The sequence below is a fragment of the Mesoplodon densirostris genome, chromosome 13 (assembly GCF_025265405.1).
Source record: "Mesoplodon densirostris isolate mMesDen1 chromosome 13, mMesDen1 primary haplotype, whole genome shotgun sequence".
In the NCBI taxonomy this organism is placed as follows: Eukaryota; Metazoa; Chordata; class Mammalia; order Artiodactyla; family Ziphiidae; genus Mesoplodon; species Mesoplodon densirostris.
In genome coordinates, this window is record NC_082673.1 from 68,097,995 (window position 1) to 68,120,403 (window position 22,409).

Sequence of the window (22,409 nt, forward strand, 5' to 3'; positions counted from 1 at the left end):
CATAGTGGAAAACTGAAACAACCTAGTGTCTATCTGAAAAATTTATAAATTGCCTGTGATACAGTCATATGATGGAATATCATTAAAAAATTAACAAACTAAATCTACATGTCTTTATCATTGATATATCTCAAAAACAATGTAAAGGGAAAAACAATTTTCACAAGGATATGTACATGATGAAAATAATTATTTTATGAAAATAGGATGAAGGAAGTGTACATGATGGAAAATATAAAAATACGTACAAGTGCACATACATGGAAAAGATAAGCCCCAAATTCAGAATTAGGAGGGTACTATCATGAAAGAATCAAGAGCATCTGAAAATGACCTTGACTGCTCACTATACTTTGTCCAGATAGCCAGTTAGTTGGGTTCTGGTGTATGGTATGGGGAGCCTCTGCCAGTGGGAGAGTTTTGGCATGTTGCTCAAGTTCAACTCTCCATAAGATCAGTGCTTCCTAACCCACAGTCACAAAGTCTAAGCTTTCCCATGATCCCCTGGTTTGGAGCAGCTAGTATTTTCAGACAACTCCAATAAATAGCTGGCACCCTAAATCCTTACTGTTTGGTACCAAATAGCTCATATATTCTCACACTGAGCAGGCCATTTTCTTACTTTGTAAGATGAGAGACCCATAGAGGGTTCAATCTTTCCATCAGAATGAAATCCATGTCAGTGTTGAGCAGATACCTTGCCCTGGCAAGCATTTCCAAGTAATGATGGACATATTGGAGAGCTCCAAACATCTGTTTCTGGCTGACTTGTGTTTCCTTTCCCTAAAAAAGCCTTCCTTAACCCATGCCATGCATGCCATGGGAAGTTGTGGAATTTATCTTGACTTCCTTTGACAGCCCTGAGGAAACAAACCCTTCTTCCCAGTGTAAATTCAGAAGGAGTTTCAATTGTATATGTAATATTATATTTATTAAAACAAGAATAACAAGATCTGAAGCAAATATGGCACCATGTTTGTCAAGTTGGATGGTAAATACTTTGAAGTTTATTTTACTATTCTGTATAATTTTTAGCTATTGAAAATATTTCATAATTAAAAAAAAGAAAATCTAAGCAGTAAGCAATAAATTCAAAGTATGCATTTTCAGAACTCAAATGATCCCTTTATCAGTATGTCCTTTATGGACTCAACTACTGAAAAATATTAACTTTAAACAACTAAGATCTAATTTGTCCTTATAGTAATTGAATATAAAACTTAAGAAAAATATATTTATAAATATTCATAGCATTGTAATATTGATTCATTTAAATACTTGCAGAAATATTCTAAAATATTATAATCATCATCACACTTTACCCTATTCTGAATATTGACATATTTAAATATTTTTAGACATTTTCTGAAACATGATTGTCAAAATCCTTTGTGAGTAGTATAATTTGTGAGTATTCTCTTTATCACTGAGAGTAGTCTCTGAATACCTGATATTTGAGTGAATCCTCAGCTTCCAAAAAATGACTTTGTTTTTTAAGAAATATTTTGTGGTCTCAGCCAACTCCTGCAGTATACTAATTGCTTATTTGTTTGCCTGATACATTTCCTTTGGTAGTAATTAGAAAAATGCTAATTTACTTCCCACTCATAGGAAAAGTCTACAGTGAGAGCTCTTTTGTGAGCTGAATTGTAGGTAGTCTGCATTAAGAAATGCATATATTACTAACATCTGACAATGGCCAATACAACATTATTCTCCTGTATAAAATGTTTAAAATTTAAATTATGATGTTAAAATCAAATGTTCACATTTACCTTTATATTCTAAATGAAATCCAGTGTAACTAACAGATCCATCACTCCGAAAAGCCAAATGCATGGTATTTGAGCTGCTTTCTATTCTCTCTGGTAACTTGCTGTCTTGAAAACTTCCAATCAGTGGGCTATTACTGTCTGGTCCATCATATATATAGAGGAAGTCATAGTTTGGTTCTATGCTAAAACTAAAATGAAAGAAAAAGAAAGAAAGCAATAAAGAAAGAAAGGGAGAGAGAAAGAAAGATAGAAAAAAGTGGAATGGTTATTACTAAGGCATTAAGCATAATAGTCACATAATCATATATTAATTCAATCAATATCTTTAAAAATAACAGCAGATCCTGTCAAAATAAGCTAATTTGAAAATTCACCTGGCAACAGCACACTGAATATGCATATCAAATCAGTACTGGAAGAGAGAAAAGACACCTTGATATTTTCAAATATTTCTAAGTTGGCATTGTGTCTATAGGGAATAAAAGTGACTGTAAGGCAAACAGTTTATAAGCTGATGAAAGGATACAGGACTTGGAGTCAGAGCTTAGGTTCAAGCCTTGAGTCTGCCTTTGTTAGCTACATATCCTTATGCAAGTTACTTTATATCAGTAAAATGTGTAAGACATTAACCATTAAAAAATTTTTTCATCCAGATATTTTACATCATAAAAATACAACCTCTTTTTTCTTTGTCAACGGTACTATTTGCCTTGAACTTCAAAATTTAAGAGCATTTTTGCTGTTTTAAAATTCACCTCAACATATCAGATTCAAACAAAAGTTGGAAAGACAAAATTTGCATTTAAATTACTCAAACAAAGCACCACACATTGTACTAGGTATTCTTTTTCCTTAAAGTAAATATATTTTCTTCTTTTAGAACCTAGTATAGGCAAATCAAACCAATACACTCTTCATCAAAATTAAATAGTGTGTGAATAAAGACATTTTAGCATGTAAACTATTCAAATCAATATTTGAATATTGCAAAATTTGCATGATAAACTTCCGTCAAAGTATGAGAATTGTCCCATAGTGATTATAGAACCCACATACTTAGAAGGCAGAAGACATGTAATCATGTGTCTATTACCTAACTCATACTGTGGCAGAGGAAAGGATGGACTCAAGTGGGTCATTAAGAAAAGTCAAGAAGTTCACGATATAAAATAAAACAAATAAACCTTGCCGTTGTTAAACACCCATCAATGGAGAAACTATTTTGTCAAGTTTTATCACCTCTGCATCTAAACAAAAAACTTGCTAGGTTGGGAGATACTATTTCCAACTCCACTAGATTGATAGAGGTTGTTTCCACAGTTCTAATCCTTTATGTATGCATGTACAAGGGAGAGGAATCTAGCTAGTTTACTTGCACGTAAATAGTGGTGAAAAAGACTGGGATAATGCAGAGGTTACCAACTTCTCATATAAAAGGGACAATGCAACATGAGAAAACTGGGGGACCACCATATTGTTATATTTTGTTTTAATAGTAGCTTCACATGTCTGATTCAGTTAATTACTCTTGAAACCTTTCAGTGAGTATGAGGCCTGAATTTTGATAATGTAGCAGAAGTCAGAGGTTAAGGTCTTATTTCATTACTTACTACCCTTGTTCTGGGGTAAAATACAACTTTCTGAAAGTCATGTCTTTTATCGTTAAGGTTCAATGAGAATTACAACTTCCTTACCTATCTCACTATTGGAAGAATCACTAGAAACAAGTTCTTTGTAAAGGATATAGTAAGTATAGTCTAAATGTACTATCCTTGGAAGGCCAAAAGCCTATTTAACAATAGTAATTTCAGTACTTTTTAAAAAAAATTTCTAGTTTGGTTTTAAATAAATAATTCAAAATATTGATTTATAACTTCTCTGAAAATGAGAATAAAACAAAAAATAGTCTTTTTCTAGGAACTTTTAGAATGTTAGCTATAATAATTATTTTTCCTAAAAAACTGGAAAGATAGTACATTCCAATAGTATGTTTTATTTTACAAAGCACTTTCATAAATATTAACTTGGTCTTGTCAATAATCCTCTGGTATAAGGAAGAGATTATCATTTCCATTTTCCCAATGAGGCCCTAAAACGTCAGTGGTCTCCCTAAGATCACTTAATAAATGACACAGCTGGAAATCAACTTTTGGTCATGTACTTCATGTAATACAGCCTTCTCCCACTCAGTTATTAACTACAATAATTTTTTTAAGTAAACTAAGCCCTGTATCTTACACCCTGACATTTCTAATGTTTGTACTGTCATTTCCTCTACTGTAAAAATGGGAAAAGTAGTACTTACTTCAGGAAACTGTCTTATAACTGGGTCCTGGCATATAACTAACATTGTCATCATTGTTGCTTTGTTATTACCAATTATCAATGTATCGCTCCAAATTATTGAAATATTTCCATATATTTTTACTTTTTAAAATTTTTCATGAGTTTGAATTATCCTTTTTTTAGTTTTTTTTTAAACCTGGCTTCAATATATTAGAATGATTTTTCAGCTTAATATTTTACATAAATACCAAGCACCTTTGACATGCTAGCAGAAGAAGGGGCTGCGTTACTAGAGCCAACAGACATCAGTCTTGGACACTGAAGATTAGGAACATTTCTAGTTAGAAACTCTTTAAGTTGCTGGTACCTAACATTCCCATTGAAATCTTAAGGAAAAGAGTTAGGCCGGGTTTTGTGAAACAGCTGTTAGCTCCATGTGAGGAAACAGAGGCTCATTCATATAAATAATTTACCCAAGGTGACACAAATGACAGCGGCAGAGCTGGGGCTCAAACTCAGTGGTTTCTTTGCCACACAGGAAACTGCATCCTCTACTGCTTCAGTACTAAGCTAACCCTGCAGCTGATACTGCTAAATAACAAATGTAAATTTCGGAACACCTCATGTTAAGTTCTATCAGGAGGCAAGTTCTGCTGAGAGAGTATAGGAAAATGATCCATCAAATTCTTGTCAGCTTGACTTAATGAGACCACCAGGAAGGACAGAAGGTAGAATATGTATCTTCCCAAGTCCAGTGGTGGTGCTGCACCTATGGGTATTTAGATACTTCAAAAAAGTTTTGGGTGGTACACATATGGGAGAAAAAATTCCTTGAAATACTGACCTTTTAATCTTTAAGTTTAGGACAAATAGAACTTTTTGAAACAGTGATGGTAAGTTCAGGGAGGGAGGAAATGTTATAAAGAGATAGCATTTCATGAGAGTCAATAAACTACTCAACCTTTAACATGTCTCCTCTATATTGGAAACTGGTGAAAGATGCTCACTCATCTGTAGTTCTGTAGCCTTCATAACTACATTGGCATCTGTGCTACTATACAGGGATTTGTAAACTGTTTATTGCAAAATATTAGCATTGAAATTGGTAAAAAAAGAAAACTAAACTAAAAAATGTCATGTAGAGAAATAAAAATTTGCCTAGTGAAATGCTAAAGCAAATGAGCAAAAATATTTTTAAAATGTGGAAATGTATGGGAACTCACCTGATAAATGCCAAGGAGATAACATAGTCTGCGTTCACGGTGATAGTCCAGTCACAGTCCCTGCTGTGGGGATATGGGTGAGGGAAGTTTGGTGAAAGAATAAAGCCTGAAGATCCTGTTAAATTGCCTCCACAGGGTGCTTTAATTTAAAACAAACAAACAAAACCCCTTAAGTGATTAATAAAATGTATTATATATCAGTATTTGTGAAAATACTTATCTAAAAAAGTTTAGGAGGTTTTGTACAGATGAATTTTTACAGTACTGGATGCTTAAATACTGCATTATCTTTCAAGAAAGACAATTAAAATACTAAATACATACATACATACATTGAATTTAGCTCTTTTACTGGCTTCAAATGATAAGAAAAAGTTATATTTATATTTCTTTCCCTTTCTATTACTATTTTGTTTCATGTAAAAGAAAAGCATTAAGAAGAGGAGTAAAAATGGTTTCACCCTGTTTACTAGGAAAAAATCTGAAGGTTACTGCAAAAAAGATAGAAACAAAACAAAGCAAAACAAAATCTCTAATAATAAGTGGAATAATAGAATATGAGTTATTTAGCTAATTTTCAAATCTTCCCTGCTACCTTTATTTACAGAGGAAGAGGCTTTGATAATGGTTAATGAGTGAAAATGGATAACTATCTGAGAACCTATAGCACTTTACTCCTATACTGAGTGTTAGGATATTCTTAAATTCTAGTTGCTTGACTTGTTGATGAAAACAGACAGTTGTTATTATTGTGGCCCAAAGGTTTCTGTAACACTTCAAAGGAGAGTCTCAAAAAATTGTCAGAGAAATTCAGAGATTAGATTCTTCACGGGATTATTGTCAGAGTCTGTTAAACACAGCTTGATCAGAAAATAATATATTACACAAAGTTGGCAGCTGCAGAAAAATAGAGAAATTAAGAGATGGAGGGCCCTGGTGGTGGAGTGTGACAGTGGGGATGTAAATATAGGTGTGCACACCGAGAAAGAGAGAGATTGAGACTGAGATTGGGATTCTCATGATGTAATGATGTCTCCTACACATCATCACCACATCATCATTGTTATCTGAGTTTTAAAATTATAGTTTTCCTCAGATCAATTTTACCATTCAGTTGTAAGGCATACGGGATTCTTTGGACAGCATAAAACTGGTTTTGGAAGGAGGAGAGTTTTGGTTCTGGTAACATTTCAGATATTTGTTCTTTGCCTGAGCCTAGATATGTAATATCATCATTAGAATTTGGTAATTTTTACCATCTTAAATAATGGATGTCTGCTATTATTGATATATTTCCCCATGACCCTCTGCTACCTTTGTCTCAGTGCCTCAGTCACAGTAGATGACGTACTCTACTGAGAATATTTATTTGCTGAGCCTTAATTTATTTACCACGATTTACCTATCACCTGTATGTTTTTTGTGGTATCATATCAAACGATTAAACAAACTATCTCAACTTTAATTCTCCCTATTCAAACCTCAACGCTTCCTGAATATTTAACGAGCCCTTCCTATTAATCAGGAAAACATCCTTGACTCAATCACACAATCTCTCTTCCTTCTCCAGAAACTGTGTTCATTTGTCTCCTTTATTCTCTCTGGTTTCTTCCCCTTTGTCCACAGGTGTTCAAGTCTCTTTCATCCTAAAAATAAAACAAAGTGTCCTCTAGCCTATTTCCTTTCACCTTTTCTTCAACTGAAAATGTCGAATTTTACCTGATGGTTAAGAAATCCCCTCACCCTTTTGTGTTTGGTTATATGGGCTCACCGTGAAGAACCACCCTTCACTATCTGACTCAGATAAGATTCACTTATCAGGTCTTTGTTAAAATCCTTTAAATAAGCCCCCTCATTTTCCTATGACAAGATCAGACATGGACCCTGAAAATTCCCATTCTTTGACTCAAATTATTAGTTGAATTGCTTGACCTCACTGATCAATCATAATAAACCGCTTGTAACCAAACTTTGGTCAAGCTTCTCTCCTTTCTCTAGGTCCTTGAACTCTGGCTCTCCCTCAGCCTTGAGTGAGCACACAACCTCTCCTGAGGGTAGGCTGCACTCAGAGTACAGCATTCCGGGCCACCCTTCCATGTCACTTCCCCACACCTGGTTCTTTCCAGCCTTGTGTACTCCTCTCTATAAAAGAAAAATCCCCTTTTCCGAATTCTTCAGGTGCTGGAAGATCTCACCATCACATTGCTCTCCCTATCACAGTAGTTCTGCTACCCACACACTACAAAAATCTTTTTTAGTTTTTAAATGATTACCTTCATGAGTTTGGTAAACATCTGTCTTATCATATAGTTACAAAATTAAAGAAAAAAATTTAAAAATTCCTTGTGATGAGAACTCTTAAGATTTGCTCTCTTAACAACTTTCATAGATAACATATAGCAGCATCACATATCACATTGTACATTACATTCGCAGTACTTATCAATCTTGAAACTAGAAGTTTGCGCTTTTGAACCAATTTCATCCAATTACCTCTCCCCGACCCCCTGGCTCTGGTAACCAAAAATCTGATCTCTTTTTCTATGAGTTTGTTTGTTTTTGAATTATAATTGACCTACAACATTTCTAGTTTTTGGTGTATAACATAGTGATTTGATATTTCCATACATTACAATAGTAAAATTGTACGATAATTCCTTGTTAATAAAAGTCTCTCCTCACTTATTTTGAATTTGTTTTTTAATTTACAACTACGCCTTTTGAAAAGGAAGTCTAATCTCATTCTCTCTTTCATCACCTATGTACTATATGTACCTGTAGGTAGACTAACATGACTAGCAAAGCAGGCCACTGGGAAAAAATAGTTTCTTATGTTATATCTTGAAGAAAAGTACCAAAGTATTCATGCTGAGAAAACTTATCTCAGGCTTAGAATTTTTTTTTTATTTGAAATTATATTTAGAGAGACAACAACCTTTTTGTTGCTTAGGGACTCTAGATGTTTTTATGTGGTCCTTCCCACCTCTCCTGATCTCTCCAGCCATTGTTATTTCCCTTAGCCTCCGAGCCTCCCCACATAACACTCCCTAGCTCATCCTCAAATGACTTTTGTATTGACTAACATAGGAGGGTATTTCTGCCTTTATCTTTCTCTTCATATCTGCAGTCATCCTTATCTGTTGACTTTCACCATAAATTCACTCTCCTCGTTTTTGGAACTCCACTTCTAATTTTCTTCTGATGTCTTTGTACGGATCTTAGTTTTATTGGCAAACACTTCTTTCACTTCATCTTATAATTTTGGTGTTCTCCTGAATTCCTTTCCTAATTGTCTGTAATTTTCACTCTATTGCATTCTTCCTTGTTGATCATGTCTGAATTGTGAGTTTATCTTCCACTTACATACTGATAACCCCTTTTTCCTATCATCTCCAACAGATTTCTCTGCTTAATTCTAAACCATATGCTCAAGTGCTTACTGGCTATCTCTACCTGATCACTGTGGGTACATCAAACACAGAATATCCAACATATCCAAACCTCAACTCAGATTTCTCCTGTATTCCTAGGTTGTTTGGTTAGCACTATCATCAAACCACATATATACCCAAGCTAGAGGCCTAAGATTCTTCCCTTTTCTTTATTGCACCCTTGACTCCAGTCTATCAAGAAGCACTACCAAGACTCTACCTCAGTTCCTCATAGATATTTTTCAATCTATCTCTTCTTTCCTTTTCTAATACCACATTTCTGGATCTGACTCTTACATGCCTCCAGAATTATTGCAATATTTGTTTCCCATGTCTCTAGTATAATCTCGTTTCCTCCATTTCATCTTCCCAGTGAAAACATCTAATCATACTATGTCCATGCATAAAATTCTGCAGTTATTACACATTGCCTAAAAGATAATGTCCCGACTCCAGTACAGCTTTCATGTCTTGACCCCTGCAACCTTTCCAATTGCATCAACCACCAATATAGACACATAATTTACACTCAAAGCTATCATTTGCTTGTTCCTTGTATTTACATGCCTTTATGCATCCTATTTGTTTTTCCTGACATGTCTTCCCTTCTACCTCTATATAACTTTTACTTATGTCTCAAGATTCATCACTGCCTCCAGGGAGTTTTCCTAGAAATTCTCAGCCTGGACTCTGCTTCAGCTCTCTCCAACACACTCTGGTATCCATAGCAAACTCTGCCTATCTCCATCATTTCCCTTACCGTATTTTATTTAAATGTTCCTTTCAGGTATCTGCATTTATCACTAATCCACAAGCTAAAGACTGTGTTTTATATGTTATTTTCTATGTGAGAGTTAGCATATACTACACATTCCATAAATGTTTGTTGAATTGCTATTAAGTCCTTGTATTGATTGTGAAGATTAAAGATGAATAAGTCTGAATGGCAATCTAATTTGTTTTGATAAAAATAATAATTTACTTTGATAAAAGCTATATGTTTTTTTTGTTTTTTTGTTTTTTTTTTCCTTTTTTTTTTTTTTCTATTTGCGGTATGTGGGCCTCTCACTGTTGTGGCCTCTCCCGCCGCGGAGCACAGGCTCCGGACGCGCAGGCCCAGCGGCCATGGCTCACGGGCCCAGCCGCTCCGCGGCATATGGGATCCTCCCAGACCGGGGCACGAACCCGTATCCCCTGCATCGGCAGGCGGACTCTTAACCACTGCGCCACCAGGGAGGCCCAAAGCTATATGTTTTGATAAAAACAATGGCATATTTTATCTTTGGAACTTTTAAAATAATATGTGAATTTGAAAAATATTAGAAAAATATGTGTAGTAGCAAATGCAGTTACATATGTGTATATATATATATGTATATAGGCAGAAAAGGCAGGAATGTTTTTTGTTTTTTTTTTTCACATTCTAAGGAAGTGGTATCATTTGTACTTTGGGGGTTCATGGGGGCAATTTTATTTGTTTGTTTCAGTTCTCCTTATTTTTCACAGGAAACTTTGGTCTTTTTAATCGTTAGCAATTTTATACACATGAACACATCCAGATATACATTTATACGTGTATATCCTTTATCATATAAGATATAGGAAAATCCATTACACATATTTTAAAGTATTTTACTGGATATATTTTGTGATTATACGATTATTAGAGCATAAGATCCTTTAAAATTCTTTTGATTCTATTATTAAAATTATTTATTGAGGTTTTCCAGATAAATTTAATAACTGTAGTAGATTTTGAAAATCTATAAAAGCCATTGAGACAAGCTGAGACATTATCTAACATTTGTATATCCCAAACAACTCAGTAGTAAAGGAAACTCTCTTTGCATTTAATATATTAAACTTTAAATACCATTTGGAAAATACATCTTTTACTTTTATGCATCTAATCATAAAGCATCCAAAATAAGATTCTCTTTAAATCAAATATATTTATGAATTAAATTTTTAGTTAGGTTCCATAGAGTTCTGACACATTAATGATTTGTTCTGCATGTAATTTCTTATGAGACAGTTATACAGGCAACTATTGATAATGATTTTACAATCTTAATTTTTCTCCCCTATTCAGTTTTTTTTTTGTGTGTGTGTGGTACGCAGGCCTCTTCCTGCTGTGGCTTCTCCTGTTTCAGAGCACAGGCTCCGGACGTGCGGGCCCAGTGGCCACGGCTCACGGGCCCAGCCGCTCCGTGGCATGTGGGAACTTCCTGGACCGGGGCATGAACCCGTGTCCCCTGCATCGGCAGGCGGACTCTCAACCACTGCACCACCAGGGAAGCCCTCCCCTATTCAGTTTTGTGTCTACTGTCTTTCTCAGCAGCCCACCCATACTCATGCCTTTGTTATTTACCTTCATATTGAGTGCTGTTACTTTCCCTCTGGCAATGTCAAAGTAATCTTCACACTGTCAATTCTGTTAGAATGAATTCTATTAACTCTCTTAAAAATGACTGTCCTTCTGCTTGGTATTTGCTATAAGGTTGACTATTTCTACATGCAAGCAAAATGCTTTATGCTCAAGGGTCTGAGACATAGACTTATGAAGTTTCTAAAAAGTTCAGGGTTTAATCTTTGGCATAATATTTCCAATCATGGAGTTCTTTCTTATAAGTTTCAGAGTTCAAGTTTTCTGCAGCTTAGCAATTTTTCAGACATTTTTTTAAGGTTATTATCTTCCTCAGAGAAGCTCTAATGCATATCCTTTCCTTAAGCAATCTTTTCCTACCAAAAAATTATACACAGCACCACTGTCCTTACAAAAAATTCCCACAATCTGCTTAATTTAAGTAAAATTTGGTGTTTAACTTTTATTTTCTAGAATTATGACTTGCTGGCTAAAGTCTTGTTTACAAATGGAATTTTATAACAGCCTATCTCAAAATTCTTCACTCTTTTAACCTTTTGGATTTTCGTGTCTTCTAGTATTTCAGTGTAAAGCTGTTCAATGCTTCAGAATTCTCTACATGACGACATTTGACATAATATAGCCTTTCTAGTAATTCTAATAAATAACACCCATTTAATAGGTCTAAGAATCACAATAAAACAAGAAGTTCCACAGTAAGTCTGTGGAGTTCTGTCATTTCATCTTTACACAAAGATTCTCTTTACAAGATACTCAGTCAAATTCCAATTAATTTGAATGTGGCATTTTAGTTTAATTGGCATTTTTTAGGTTAACTGTCCAGTAAACAAATGAAAACTTCATTGTTTCAGTCCCTTTTCCTTTGAAAATATTTTTTTCTCTGTATTTTTTCCTCTGCTTTTATGAGTGTATTTATAGTAAATGTACATTAATCGATGTTTGATGATTTAGAATCTTGCAGTGGTACATAGAGAGCAACATAGGTATAAATGGAAATAATAAACTGTAAAGGAAAATATGGCTAAATCGGAACTGGCTCAATGTATGCCCTTATTTTCTGCTTTTTTTATGTCCCTTTAATAAGCTTTTTCCATATCATCTGCTCCATTTTCTACAGAAGTCTACAAATATCTGTCTACTCCCTGCCTGGTTTGAGCCTTTAGATGTGTTTTGTTCTGTGTATTGTGTTTTTTTTAATTCCAACAAATAAAATACAAAAGATGTGATATGAATTCAGATGTTTTAGTTTTCACTTTACTAGAGAAGTTCACAAAAACAGGGAACTCTTCTGTCTTACTGTACTGCTAAATCCTCAATGCCTAGATAAACACATAGGACGCACTAATGAATTTGAGTTTGCAGTTCTTGCATAAGAAGCGTAAAATGGGGTAAAGTAAATCTGAATAACTGAGTGCTTGATTTGTTCACTTCTGACTGAGGTACTAAACACTCTTTTCCTACTATTATGTGACTCACTGGGAAATGATTATTGAAAATGTATTTATGAGTGAGATATAAAGTGAACAAAAATAAGGCTTTCTCTCCTAAAAGTGCTAAATTTTCATGTTATAAGAAATACACTGAACAAGATATAGAATCTTCTCCCAAGTTTCCTGCAGTGTAGTAAGGGAAAGAATATGATAAATAAAATTTTGAGTACACATAACATACTTTGGGCAAACTGTATTATACAGTTTAGATGATGCCAATTTGAGCTCAAGATGATGCCAACTTGAGCTCAAGTTTTGAGATTAAACTAGCTGAATTTAAGAACCTTAATAACGAGATTTTTTAAAAAAGATTATATAGCAAGTTTTCTCACTATTTTTATTCCAAAAGTGGTATATCCCTCTAACTTTTTCTCAGACCCAGTAGGGAAATAATACGTATCTTAATTTTCTAGAGTCTAACTTGGACATTCAAGAATAGACCATTGGGCTTCCCTGGTGGCGCAGTGGTTGAGAGTCCGCCTGCCAATGCAGGGGACATGGGTTCATGCCCCGGTCCAGGAAGATACCACATGCCACGGAGCGGCTAGGCCCGTGAGCCATGGCCGCTGAGCCTGTGCGTCCGGAGCCTATGCTCCACAACGGGAGAGACAACAACAGTGAGAGGCCTGTGTATCGCAAAAAAAAAAAAAAAAAAAAAAAAAGAGAATAGACCATGGATTCAAAAGGCAGAGAGTTGGAAATATGAACCAAGCAGCTGCAAATCCTTAGATCATCAAAATAAAAACTGATAATTCATTTAGAATATATGGATTGAAGGGAAAGTCAAAGCTTTGAAACTCAAACATAAGTTCTGATAAAATTTTCTTTCTTAGAAGGAATAACCATCATTGAGGCAAGATCAACCTGGCCCATTTTAAATACAGAGTCTGAATCCACTCTTTAAATTTTAAAAGCAGTGAATAACTACATTTGTATAGTAGATAGGGAAGATGAAGATTTTTCAAGAACTTTGATTCTAGTTTTTCTTTTGAATTTTATTTTATTTATTTTTTATACAGCAGGTTCTTATTAGTTATCTATTTTATACATATTAGTGTATATATGTCAATCCCAATCTCCCAATTCAACCCACCACCACCATCCATCCTTCCACTTTCCCCCCTTGGTGTCCATGCATTTGAAGAACTTTGATTCTTTACTTTTTTTTTTAGAGTGTTAGAACCACTGAGAATCTAATAAAATTATAGACCCTCTCCTCAGGGGAAAAATAACAATGATTTACAACTTTGTGCATTTTTGAAGGGTCATAGACCTCTGAAATCTTATACTTCCATATAACCTATTCCAGAATACTGTTCTTAATTAATAACACTGAAACCAGTTTTTAAGCATTATTTTACACCTGTATACAATTTTAATTATTCTAAATTCATACCTATACAAACTGGTGGGCTGGGCTGCCAGAAGTATCGATTTTCTACCTGAATGCAGGTTATTCTTTCCTCTCCTTGAAGCTCATATCCTGGGTCACACTGAAAAACAACAGTGTCCCCAGGTTCTCGTCCATCCCCATTTCGAGTCCCATTCATGGGAACCCCTGGGTCACGACATGCAGTGGCAACAGAACCTATGAAAAGACAGAAACAAACCTTTAGTTTTGATGCTATCCAAAATCACCTTCAAAATTCCAGGTCTTATATTTGAGAAGCTTCCACATATCTATGTGCTTTTAGAAAATTAACTTAAAAAATGCTTGGGCCATAATTCCCTGTGCTATACAATATCTCCTTGTTGCTTTTTTAATGGAGTATATAATCTGTAAAAACTATCTATGAATCACTATGCTGTACCCCAGAAATTAATATAATATTGTAAATCAACTATACTTCAATTAAAAAATGCTTGGGCTAATTTTTAAATACCTGCACAATAAATACTTTTTAATTGTTTTTGGTAAATAATTTATGTGTTAACTTGCTTCAAACAGGGACATGGCATTTTAGTAGCTAAATAATAAATGTACTCAAAATCTGTTTTTTGATACTCCATGAAAGACACTGTGAAGAGGATGAAAAGACAGTTGCAGACTGGAAGAACATATTTGCATGGGCTATATTCCACAAGGGACTTGTATCTGGAATATATAAAGAATTCTTAAAACTCAGCTGTGAAAAAAAAAAAAAAGAAAGAAAAAAATCCAACTAGAAAATGGGCAAAAAACATTTCAATGAAGAGGATACCAGATGGCACATGAAAAAATGTTCAATATTATTAGCCATTAAGGAAATGCAATTTAAAACCACAATGAGATATTACTACATACCTATCAGATCAGCTAAAATAAAAAATATAGTAACACCAAATGCTGGCAAGATTCTGCAAAAAACGGAATTACTTATCCATTGCTGGTAGAAATGTAAAATGGTACAGCCACTCTGGAAAGAAGATGGCACTTTCTTGCAAAAATAAATGTGCTGGGTTTCCCTGGTGGTGCAGTGGTTGAGAGTCTGCCTGCCGATGCAGAGGACACGGGTTTGTGCCCCGGTCCGGGAAGATCCCACATGACGCGGAGCGGCTGAGCCTGTGAGCCATGGCCGCTGAGCCTGTGCGTATGGAGCCTGTGTTCCGCAACGGGAGAGAAAACAGTGAGAGGCCCGCGTACCACAAAAAAAATAATAATAAATAATAAATAAATAAATAAATAAATAAATAAATAAATAAATAAATGTGCTTACCATAACCCAGTAATTGTACTCTTGCACATTTATTACACAGAAATAAAAACCTGAACGTGTATGTTCACAGGAGGTTTGTTTGTTTGTTTGTTTTTTGCGGTACACGGGCCTCTCACTGTTGTGGCCTCTCCCGTTGTGGAGCACAGGCTCAGGACACGCAGGCTCAACGGCCATGGCTCACGGGCCTAGCCACTCTGCAGCATGTGGGATCTTCCTGGACCAGGGCACAAACCCATGTACCCTGCATCGGCAGGCGGACTCTCAACCACTACTCCACCAGGGAAGCCCCTGTTCACAGTTTTATTTGTAATAGCTAAAAACTAGGAACAAACCACTTTCAACAGGTGAATCATTAAACTAAATTCATACCATGGAATACTGGTCAGTAATAAAGAAGGAATGATGATATACAAGACAGCTTGGATGGATCTGAAGGCAATTATGATGAGTAAAAGAAATGCAATAGCAAAATGTTTTATACTGTTTACCTCTATTTATGTAACATTCTTGAATTGACAAAATTATGAAGTTGGAAAACAGATTACTGGTTACCAAGAATTGTAGGGGGATGGGATGGAAGGAGATGACCAGGACTATAAAACAGTGAGTAGAAGGATCTTTGTGATGGAACCGTACTGTAGTTTACCTCTGGTGGTGGTGATCAAATCTACATAAAACTATATAGAAACTAAACATACACACAAAAATGAGCATATATAAAACTAATGAAATCTCAATAAGGTTCATGGATTGTTATCAATGTCAATTTTCTGCTTGTGATATTGTGCTATAGTTATACAAGAAATCATCATTGGAGGAAATTGGGTAAAGGGTATACAAGATCTCTATTATTTCTTACAATTGCATATAAATCTAAAACTATTTAAAATTTTCAAAAAGTTTAAAAAATCATTAGAGGAGTATGGGACCACAGGAAAGCAACTGTTCTTCTATATACAGTATAGGGCACATTTAATAGTATAATGAACTATAATTATTCAGGTTAATGGAACAAGATATTACTTTGAATTACCACAAAGCAGATTTATCCTAAAGCATATGATAATTAAGTATCAAGACAAAAAAGCTATTAAATTTTTCATTTAAGCTACTTATTAAATTATATTCATAAATGTAGGATTAGCCCTTGTATAAATTATTTTTTAAACTGCATATTAAAGTAACTACACAAATGGCTGGATTACAGACACATAACTGGTATTCACTTATTCATTCATTTACTAACTTAATATATTCCAGACACTGTGCTAGGTGCTAGGAATACAAAGAAGAAATAGGCAGACATAAAACTGAACAGACTTCAAATTGTTCAAACTGCATGGCAGTGGCACCTACAAACAGATTCTGTTGTATACATCCCTAGTAGGTAAGTAAACAGGTACAAAGGTAGGTAGGTAGATACAGATAGATAGATAGATTCACCAATATACCAAACAATTTGTTAAAATCTACCAGGTGTACTTTTTGTATTGATAGCTCATCTCCCTAATACTCATACACAGCAATGAAACCAGAGAATCTACACACAAATATTGTAATGTTCTGACACTCAAAGTCGTTTGGGAATCAAAAGGACCATATCAATTAAAAAACCGAAAAAAAACCAACAACCTAATGTTGGTGGTATGTTAAGTCTCAGACTGCATAAAAGCAGCAACAACAAAAAAGTGATATTATATATAATCACATATATATATATATACACACAAAACTGAACAGACTGCAAATTGTTCTATATATCTTTTCAGAAAGGGTAAAAAAAAGATATTTTTATTTTAAGTTTTTTAACATCTTTATTGGAGTATAATTGCTTTACAATGGTGTGTTAGTTTCTGTTTTATAACAAAGTGAACCAGCTATACGTATACATATCTCTCCATATCTCCTCCCTCTTGCATCTCCCTCCCACGCTCCCTATCTCACCCCACCAGGTGGTCACAAAGCACCGAGGTGATCTCCCTGTGCTATGCAGCTGTTTTCCACTAGCTATCTATTTTACATTTGGTAGTGTATATATGTCCATGTCACTCTCTCACTTCACTCCAGCTTACCCTTCCCCCTCCCCGTGTCCTCAAGTCCATTCTCTATGCCTGCATCTTTATTCCTGTCCTGCCCCTAGGTTCTTCAGAACCTTTTTTTTTTTTTTAGATTCCATATATATGTGTTAACATATGGTATTTGTTTTTCTCTTTCTGACTCACTTCACTGTATGACAGACTCTAGGTCCATCCACCTCACTACAAATAGCCTAATTTCGTTTCTTTTTATGGCTGAGTAATATTCCATTGTATATATGTGCCACATCTTCTTTATCCATTCGTCTGTCGATGGACACTTAGGTTGCTTCCATGTCCTGGCTATTGTAAACAGAGCTGCAATGAACACTGTGGTACATGACTCTAAAAGGTTATTTTTAAAAGGGTTAATTTTTAAAGGGTTACTTTTTAAAAAGGGTTACAAGATGTAGACTGCAAATGTTATTTTACCGACCACTTAAATTAAATCTATGTATCATTATACACATCATCAGAAATCCTAACAGTTTTGCTTCATTTTACTGACAAACTAGTGTTTCTCAGCAATGGCCAAGGATGAAGACGTTACATGTATAATTCCTTTAATTCTCCTATCAAACCAATGGGTCAAGTGCCATTATTATTTTTATTTTAGAGGTGAGAAAACTAAAGTTTAGGAAGATTAAGTAACCTGTTCAATATTACAAAAACTAAAGGGTGCAGAACCAAGGTTTGAACCCCAGTATGATTTCAGAAACCAAACCCTTAAATGTTACACTAGACTGTCCTCTTCTACCTGTTCACTGTCCCAGAGATACAATTTCTTTCTCAGTTAAATATAATAAACCCCATTAAGAAATGATAAAAAATACAGAGATTATATCTATAAATAGAAAAGCTACAGTGCACATAAATGTGTCCATCTTAAAAATATTCAATCTTCTTTCATTTGAGTTATTTTTGAGAGAGTTATTTTTAGCTGTTAATAGAATAACAATCAGACTCATATTGGAGAATACTGAGGGAAGTGGGGCAGGGACTTAGTTCCAATTTCCAATTGGATTTGTTCTGTAATACCTATCAGTGTTCCTTAGCAGAACATCCATCAGGCATTACAGGGTCTGGCAATTATACTCTTTCAATATTGATAGACTTTTTTTTTTTTTTGTAAATGCTTTTGTGATAAACTCAGTCATTAAGCTTTTCTTGAATTGCTCTGGAATGGTTTCCACCAACACTAAAACTGATCTATGAATTGGTTTTACAATACAAAAGTGGAGCTGGATGTCCTACATACAAGATTTACACTTAGGATGTTTTAATTGGAAAGGAGTGATATAAAGGTAAAATGTGCTACAGCTTTCAAGCTGAAAGTAGAATGATATACAGATTATGAAAAATATTCTTTTGTTGTTGTTTTTGTTATTGTTGTAGAGGCTTCCTATGTGCTGGGCTCTGCAAAAAGCTTGAAGCTTAATATGAACATTCTCAAAGTAAAAATGTACGTATAACAATGTTACAAAAACAATGAAATGAAAGCAGCTGGTATAACCATGTCTTACCAGAGTTTGAGGGAAAAAAGATGTTTTGGCCCTACTGTCAGAGTCACTGTGCTTACAGATTTAAAGTGGAACCTAGTAGCTAAAATATAAAGGCTTCAATATGATAGCTAATATATAATATGTAAAAATATTCATTTGCCTTTGGGTCTGGTTGACTTGAAGGAACAGAGGTGGTAAAATTGTACTCTTCCTTCTTCTCTCAACTAATAAATAAATTACAAGTAAGATTTTAAAACACAATAGAGAATGATGGGGTTTAGTGAAAGACCAAATAATTTTTTTCTTCTTGCAATTACTTGAGTTCTGAAAGCAATTAGTTAAATACACACAGAACGAATTACTTGCTGTGAATGCTATTGTCTTATTTTCTTTACTTATTCAAAGTTTAGTCTCTATACTGGTTATACACTGTGTCTGTGGGTAGACAAAATTACATTAATTTTGGCATCGGTCATTCTTCTTTTCTGTATTAAATAGAAACTATAGCCATTGAAGAAAATAAATAAACATTTAAAAAGTCATTCTGTATCTCCTTGGAAATTAGGACTGAAATAATCTCACAAAATTAGCATGATTTAAAAACAATTATATAATATTAGAACTTAATAAGTATTATCACATATGTAAAAATAGATTAAGAATTTTTATTTGACATTTGTTGTTTAATTTTGTGGAACATACAATTCTCAAGATATATAATTCTTATTTGCATTTTATTACTGTTGTTACATATATATATTTTAAGTAGATGTTTGTTCCTCTCTATTCTCTTCCACTGTGGAATAATATACAGGGTGTTTCTATAGAATGAGGACTTTTTTTGCAATTAAGTATTTCAATTTATCAACTATTTTAAAGATATAAAATTTTTAAAAGTATATATTAGAAAATAATATACCTGCCACCAGTGTATTAAAATAGGTAATTTCTATTTATTATCTCAGTTTTTTGTTTTTGTTTTTGTTTGTGTTTGTTGCGGTATGCGGGCCTCTCACTGTTGTGGCCTCTCCCATTTTGGAGCACAGGCTCCGGACGCACAGGCTCAGTGGCCATGGCTCATGGGCCCAGCCGCTCCGCGGCATGTGGGATCTTACCAGACCAGGGCACGAACCCGTGTCCCCTGCATCGGCAGGGGGACTCTCAACCACTGTGCCACCAGGGAAGCCCTATAACCTCAGTTTTTTAAGTCCAAATTACTTCAAATTTAATTGATGAAATGAATATCTGTATTTGTTCTATTAGGTTTGTTTGTCATTTATTCCTGATTTTTCTTAACATAAATATGTAAAGTAAGCATAAATTCCAACAAAGATAAAGGGTCTTAACAAACTTGTTATCTCACCTGCAATGCTATCATGAAAGGAACATTCTAGAAAGTGTATATAATAGGCTTATATGCTATCCTATCCAAATATATCTTGGATTTAGCTTTCAAAACCTAATGAAATTGACTATAAAAGATGACTTCCCTTCCTTGTCCCCCCCAAAAGAAATGGCCATTAACATTTTGGTTAGTCTAGAATAGGAATTATCAACTGGTTAGTCTGTTTCACAGCTGATTATTCAGTAAAAATGATAACAGTCACAGGGAAAAGGTATATAAATAGAAGAGTATGTGACTAGTTAATATTGTCATTATGTAATATTTATTGGACACTTACTGTCTTTCAAACACTTGTACTATGATCTATATCTCATTTGATTCACAAGAAGTCTGGGTACTAATAGTATCCATATTTTCCCAATGAGAAGATTGAGGCTAAAAAAAGATAAGAAGCCTGACCAACATCACATAGTTAAAGTGGATGAAGTGTCCTATGCAGACATGAGACCATTACCGAGGGACATTTCTTAAGCAAAAGTGATAGAGTGTTTGCAAAAAAAAGTGTGAACTATAGTATAAAGCTCAAGTGAAATAATGACTTCAATTGAAATTTCTAAAATATGTTATTAATCTTTATTGTCATTTTAAAATCAGAAGAGCAGCTACCTACTTGCCTATCGTTCTGATTGGAAGAGTCCAAAAACCTACATGTTTATAACACTTAGCTTTAAATGTATTAATTTCTTACTTAAAAAAAGTTGCACAGATATTAACAACACAGTCTTATTCACAGGATTCCATTGGTGTATATTTTGTCAAACTGAAATAAATCTGTGTATCTAAGGAAGAGATGTCATTGTTCAATGTGAAGGGCAATCAGAATAGATATCAATAAAATAATGATGATTACTATTATTGTCTCTATTGAGAGCATACATTGTGCAAAACACTTAACTAGAAGCTAAGTTTATACTCAGGCTAAAACACAAGTCGTTATGAAGTATTATTATCCCTATTTTAAATGGGTAAAATAAGCCTCCATGATATTAAAAGTTTGCTCTTAGCAGAGTTGTAATTTGAATCAAGAAACAGCAGGGCTCTTAGCCATTAGGGTATACTGTCTCAGCACAAACCTATCCCATTACCAGATAAAACAATAAAAAGACATGCCCTACTAATGGAACTCTGACAGTTGTTTATTAACAAAAGAATTGGGCAAAAAAGTTAGACCTACATTGAAACAGAAAGGCAAGAACAGTTTATAACCCTTCATTACACACAAAAATTTTCTTGCTCCTGATATTTCACCATAAAGGGAAGCAGAAAAGGAAGACTCAAGGTTATTTTGCGGGTATTATTAGAAGTAATAAAAATAAAATTTAACCTGATATATGCCAAATTTAGCCATATATGTGTCAAATGGTATTAAGTAATTACAATATCAAGAACATTTCCCCTCCAATTGTTTTTCTCATTCTTGTTCTTCCTGTCCTTTTATTCTGATTTCTTTCCTTACAGTTCATTAAGAGAATAGAAACAATAAGATAGGTGCACCCTCACCAAATCTCTGGCGTCTGCATCTATATTCTTTACTTCCTCTCCTGTAGCAGTGAAGAAGGTGCCCTTGCTCTATGTAAGGCTAACCCTAGTTCTTGCCCTGATGGTATTAAAACCTTTCTATTTCTCAAGGACTTCACTCCTGAACATTTTTCATCTCTTCTGAATCACTAGGTTTTCTTTTTGTACTGGGTCATTCTCAAAAACATACAAATGTGGCTTACAACTTCCATATTAAATAAACAACCAAAATCCTCATTACATTCCCATTCTCTTCTAACTATTTTTCTCATTTCCCTCCTTTCTTCAGTAGGAAACCTATTAAACATCTGTCCTGAGGGAGGTATCTATACAACTGTCTCCAGTTTCATCTGCCATTCATCAGACGTATTCACTAAACTGTCCTTGTTAAATCTAGGCTGCCAAATTCAATAACTTAGTGCCTTCTTTTTTCAGAAACATCTTAGCAACATTTGTCACAGCACTTTTTTTCTTGGCTTCTCAGTCATCAGACTGCTAGTTCTCTTTTCTGGTTTATTTGCTGCTCTTTTTGGTATCTTTTGCTATCCCTGCCTTGTTAACCCAATGACTGAGAGATGTAGTACCTCAGGGATTAGTTCTTAATGGTTCTGCTCCCAACTTT

At 34.5% G+C, this 22,409-nt stretch overlaps 1 protein-coding gene across 3 annotated transcripts in view; it reads right to left on the reverse strand.

The window, feature by feature from the left end:
- The window catches only part of CSMD3 (CUB and Sushi multiple domains 3), a 1,097,518-nt gene that overhangs the window by 271,421 nt on the left and 803,688 nt on the right, over nt 1-22,409 (reverse strand). For all 3 annotated transcript variants that reach the window (XM_060116495.1, XM_060116494.1, XM_060116493.1), the window contains 3 exons: nt 13,988-14,179; nt 5,285-5,423; nt 1,776-1,963 (listed from right to left, as the gene is read on the reverse strand). In XM_060116495.1, coding sequence (XP_059972478.1) covers nt 1,776-1,963; nt 5,285-5,423; nt 13,988-14,179 — 519 coding nt within the window. The remainder of the gene's footprint in view (nt 1-1,775; nt 1,964-5,284; nt 5,424-13,987; nt 14,180-22,409) is intronic.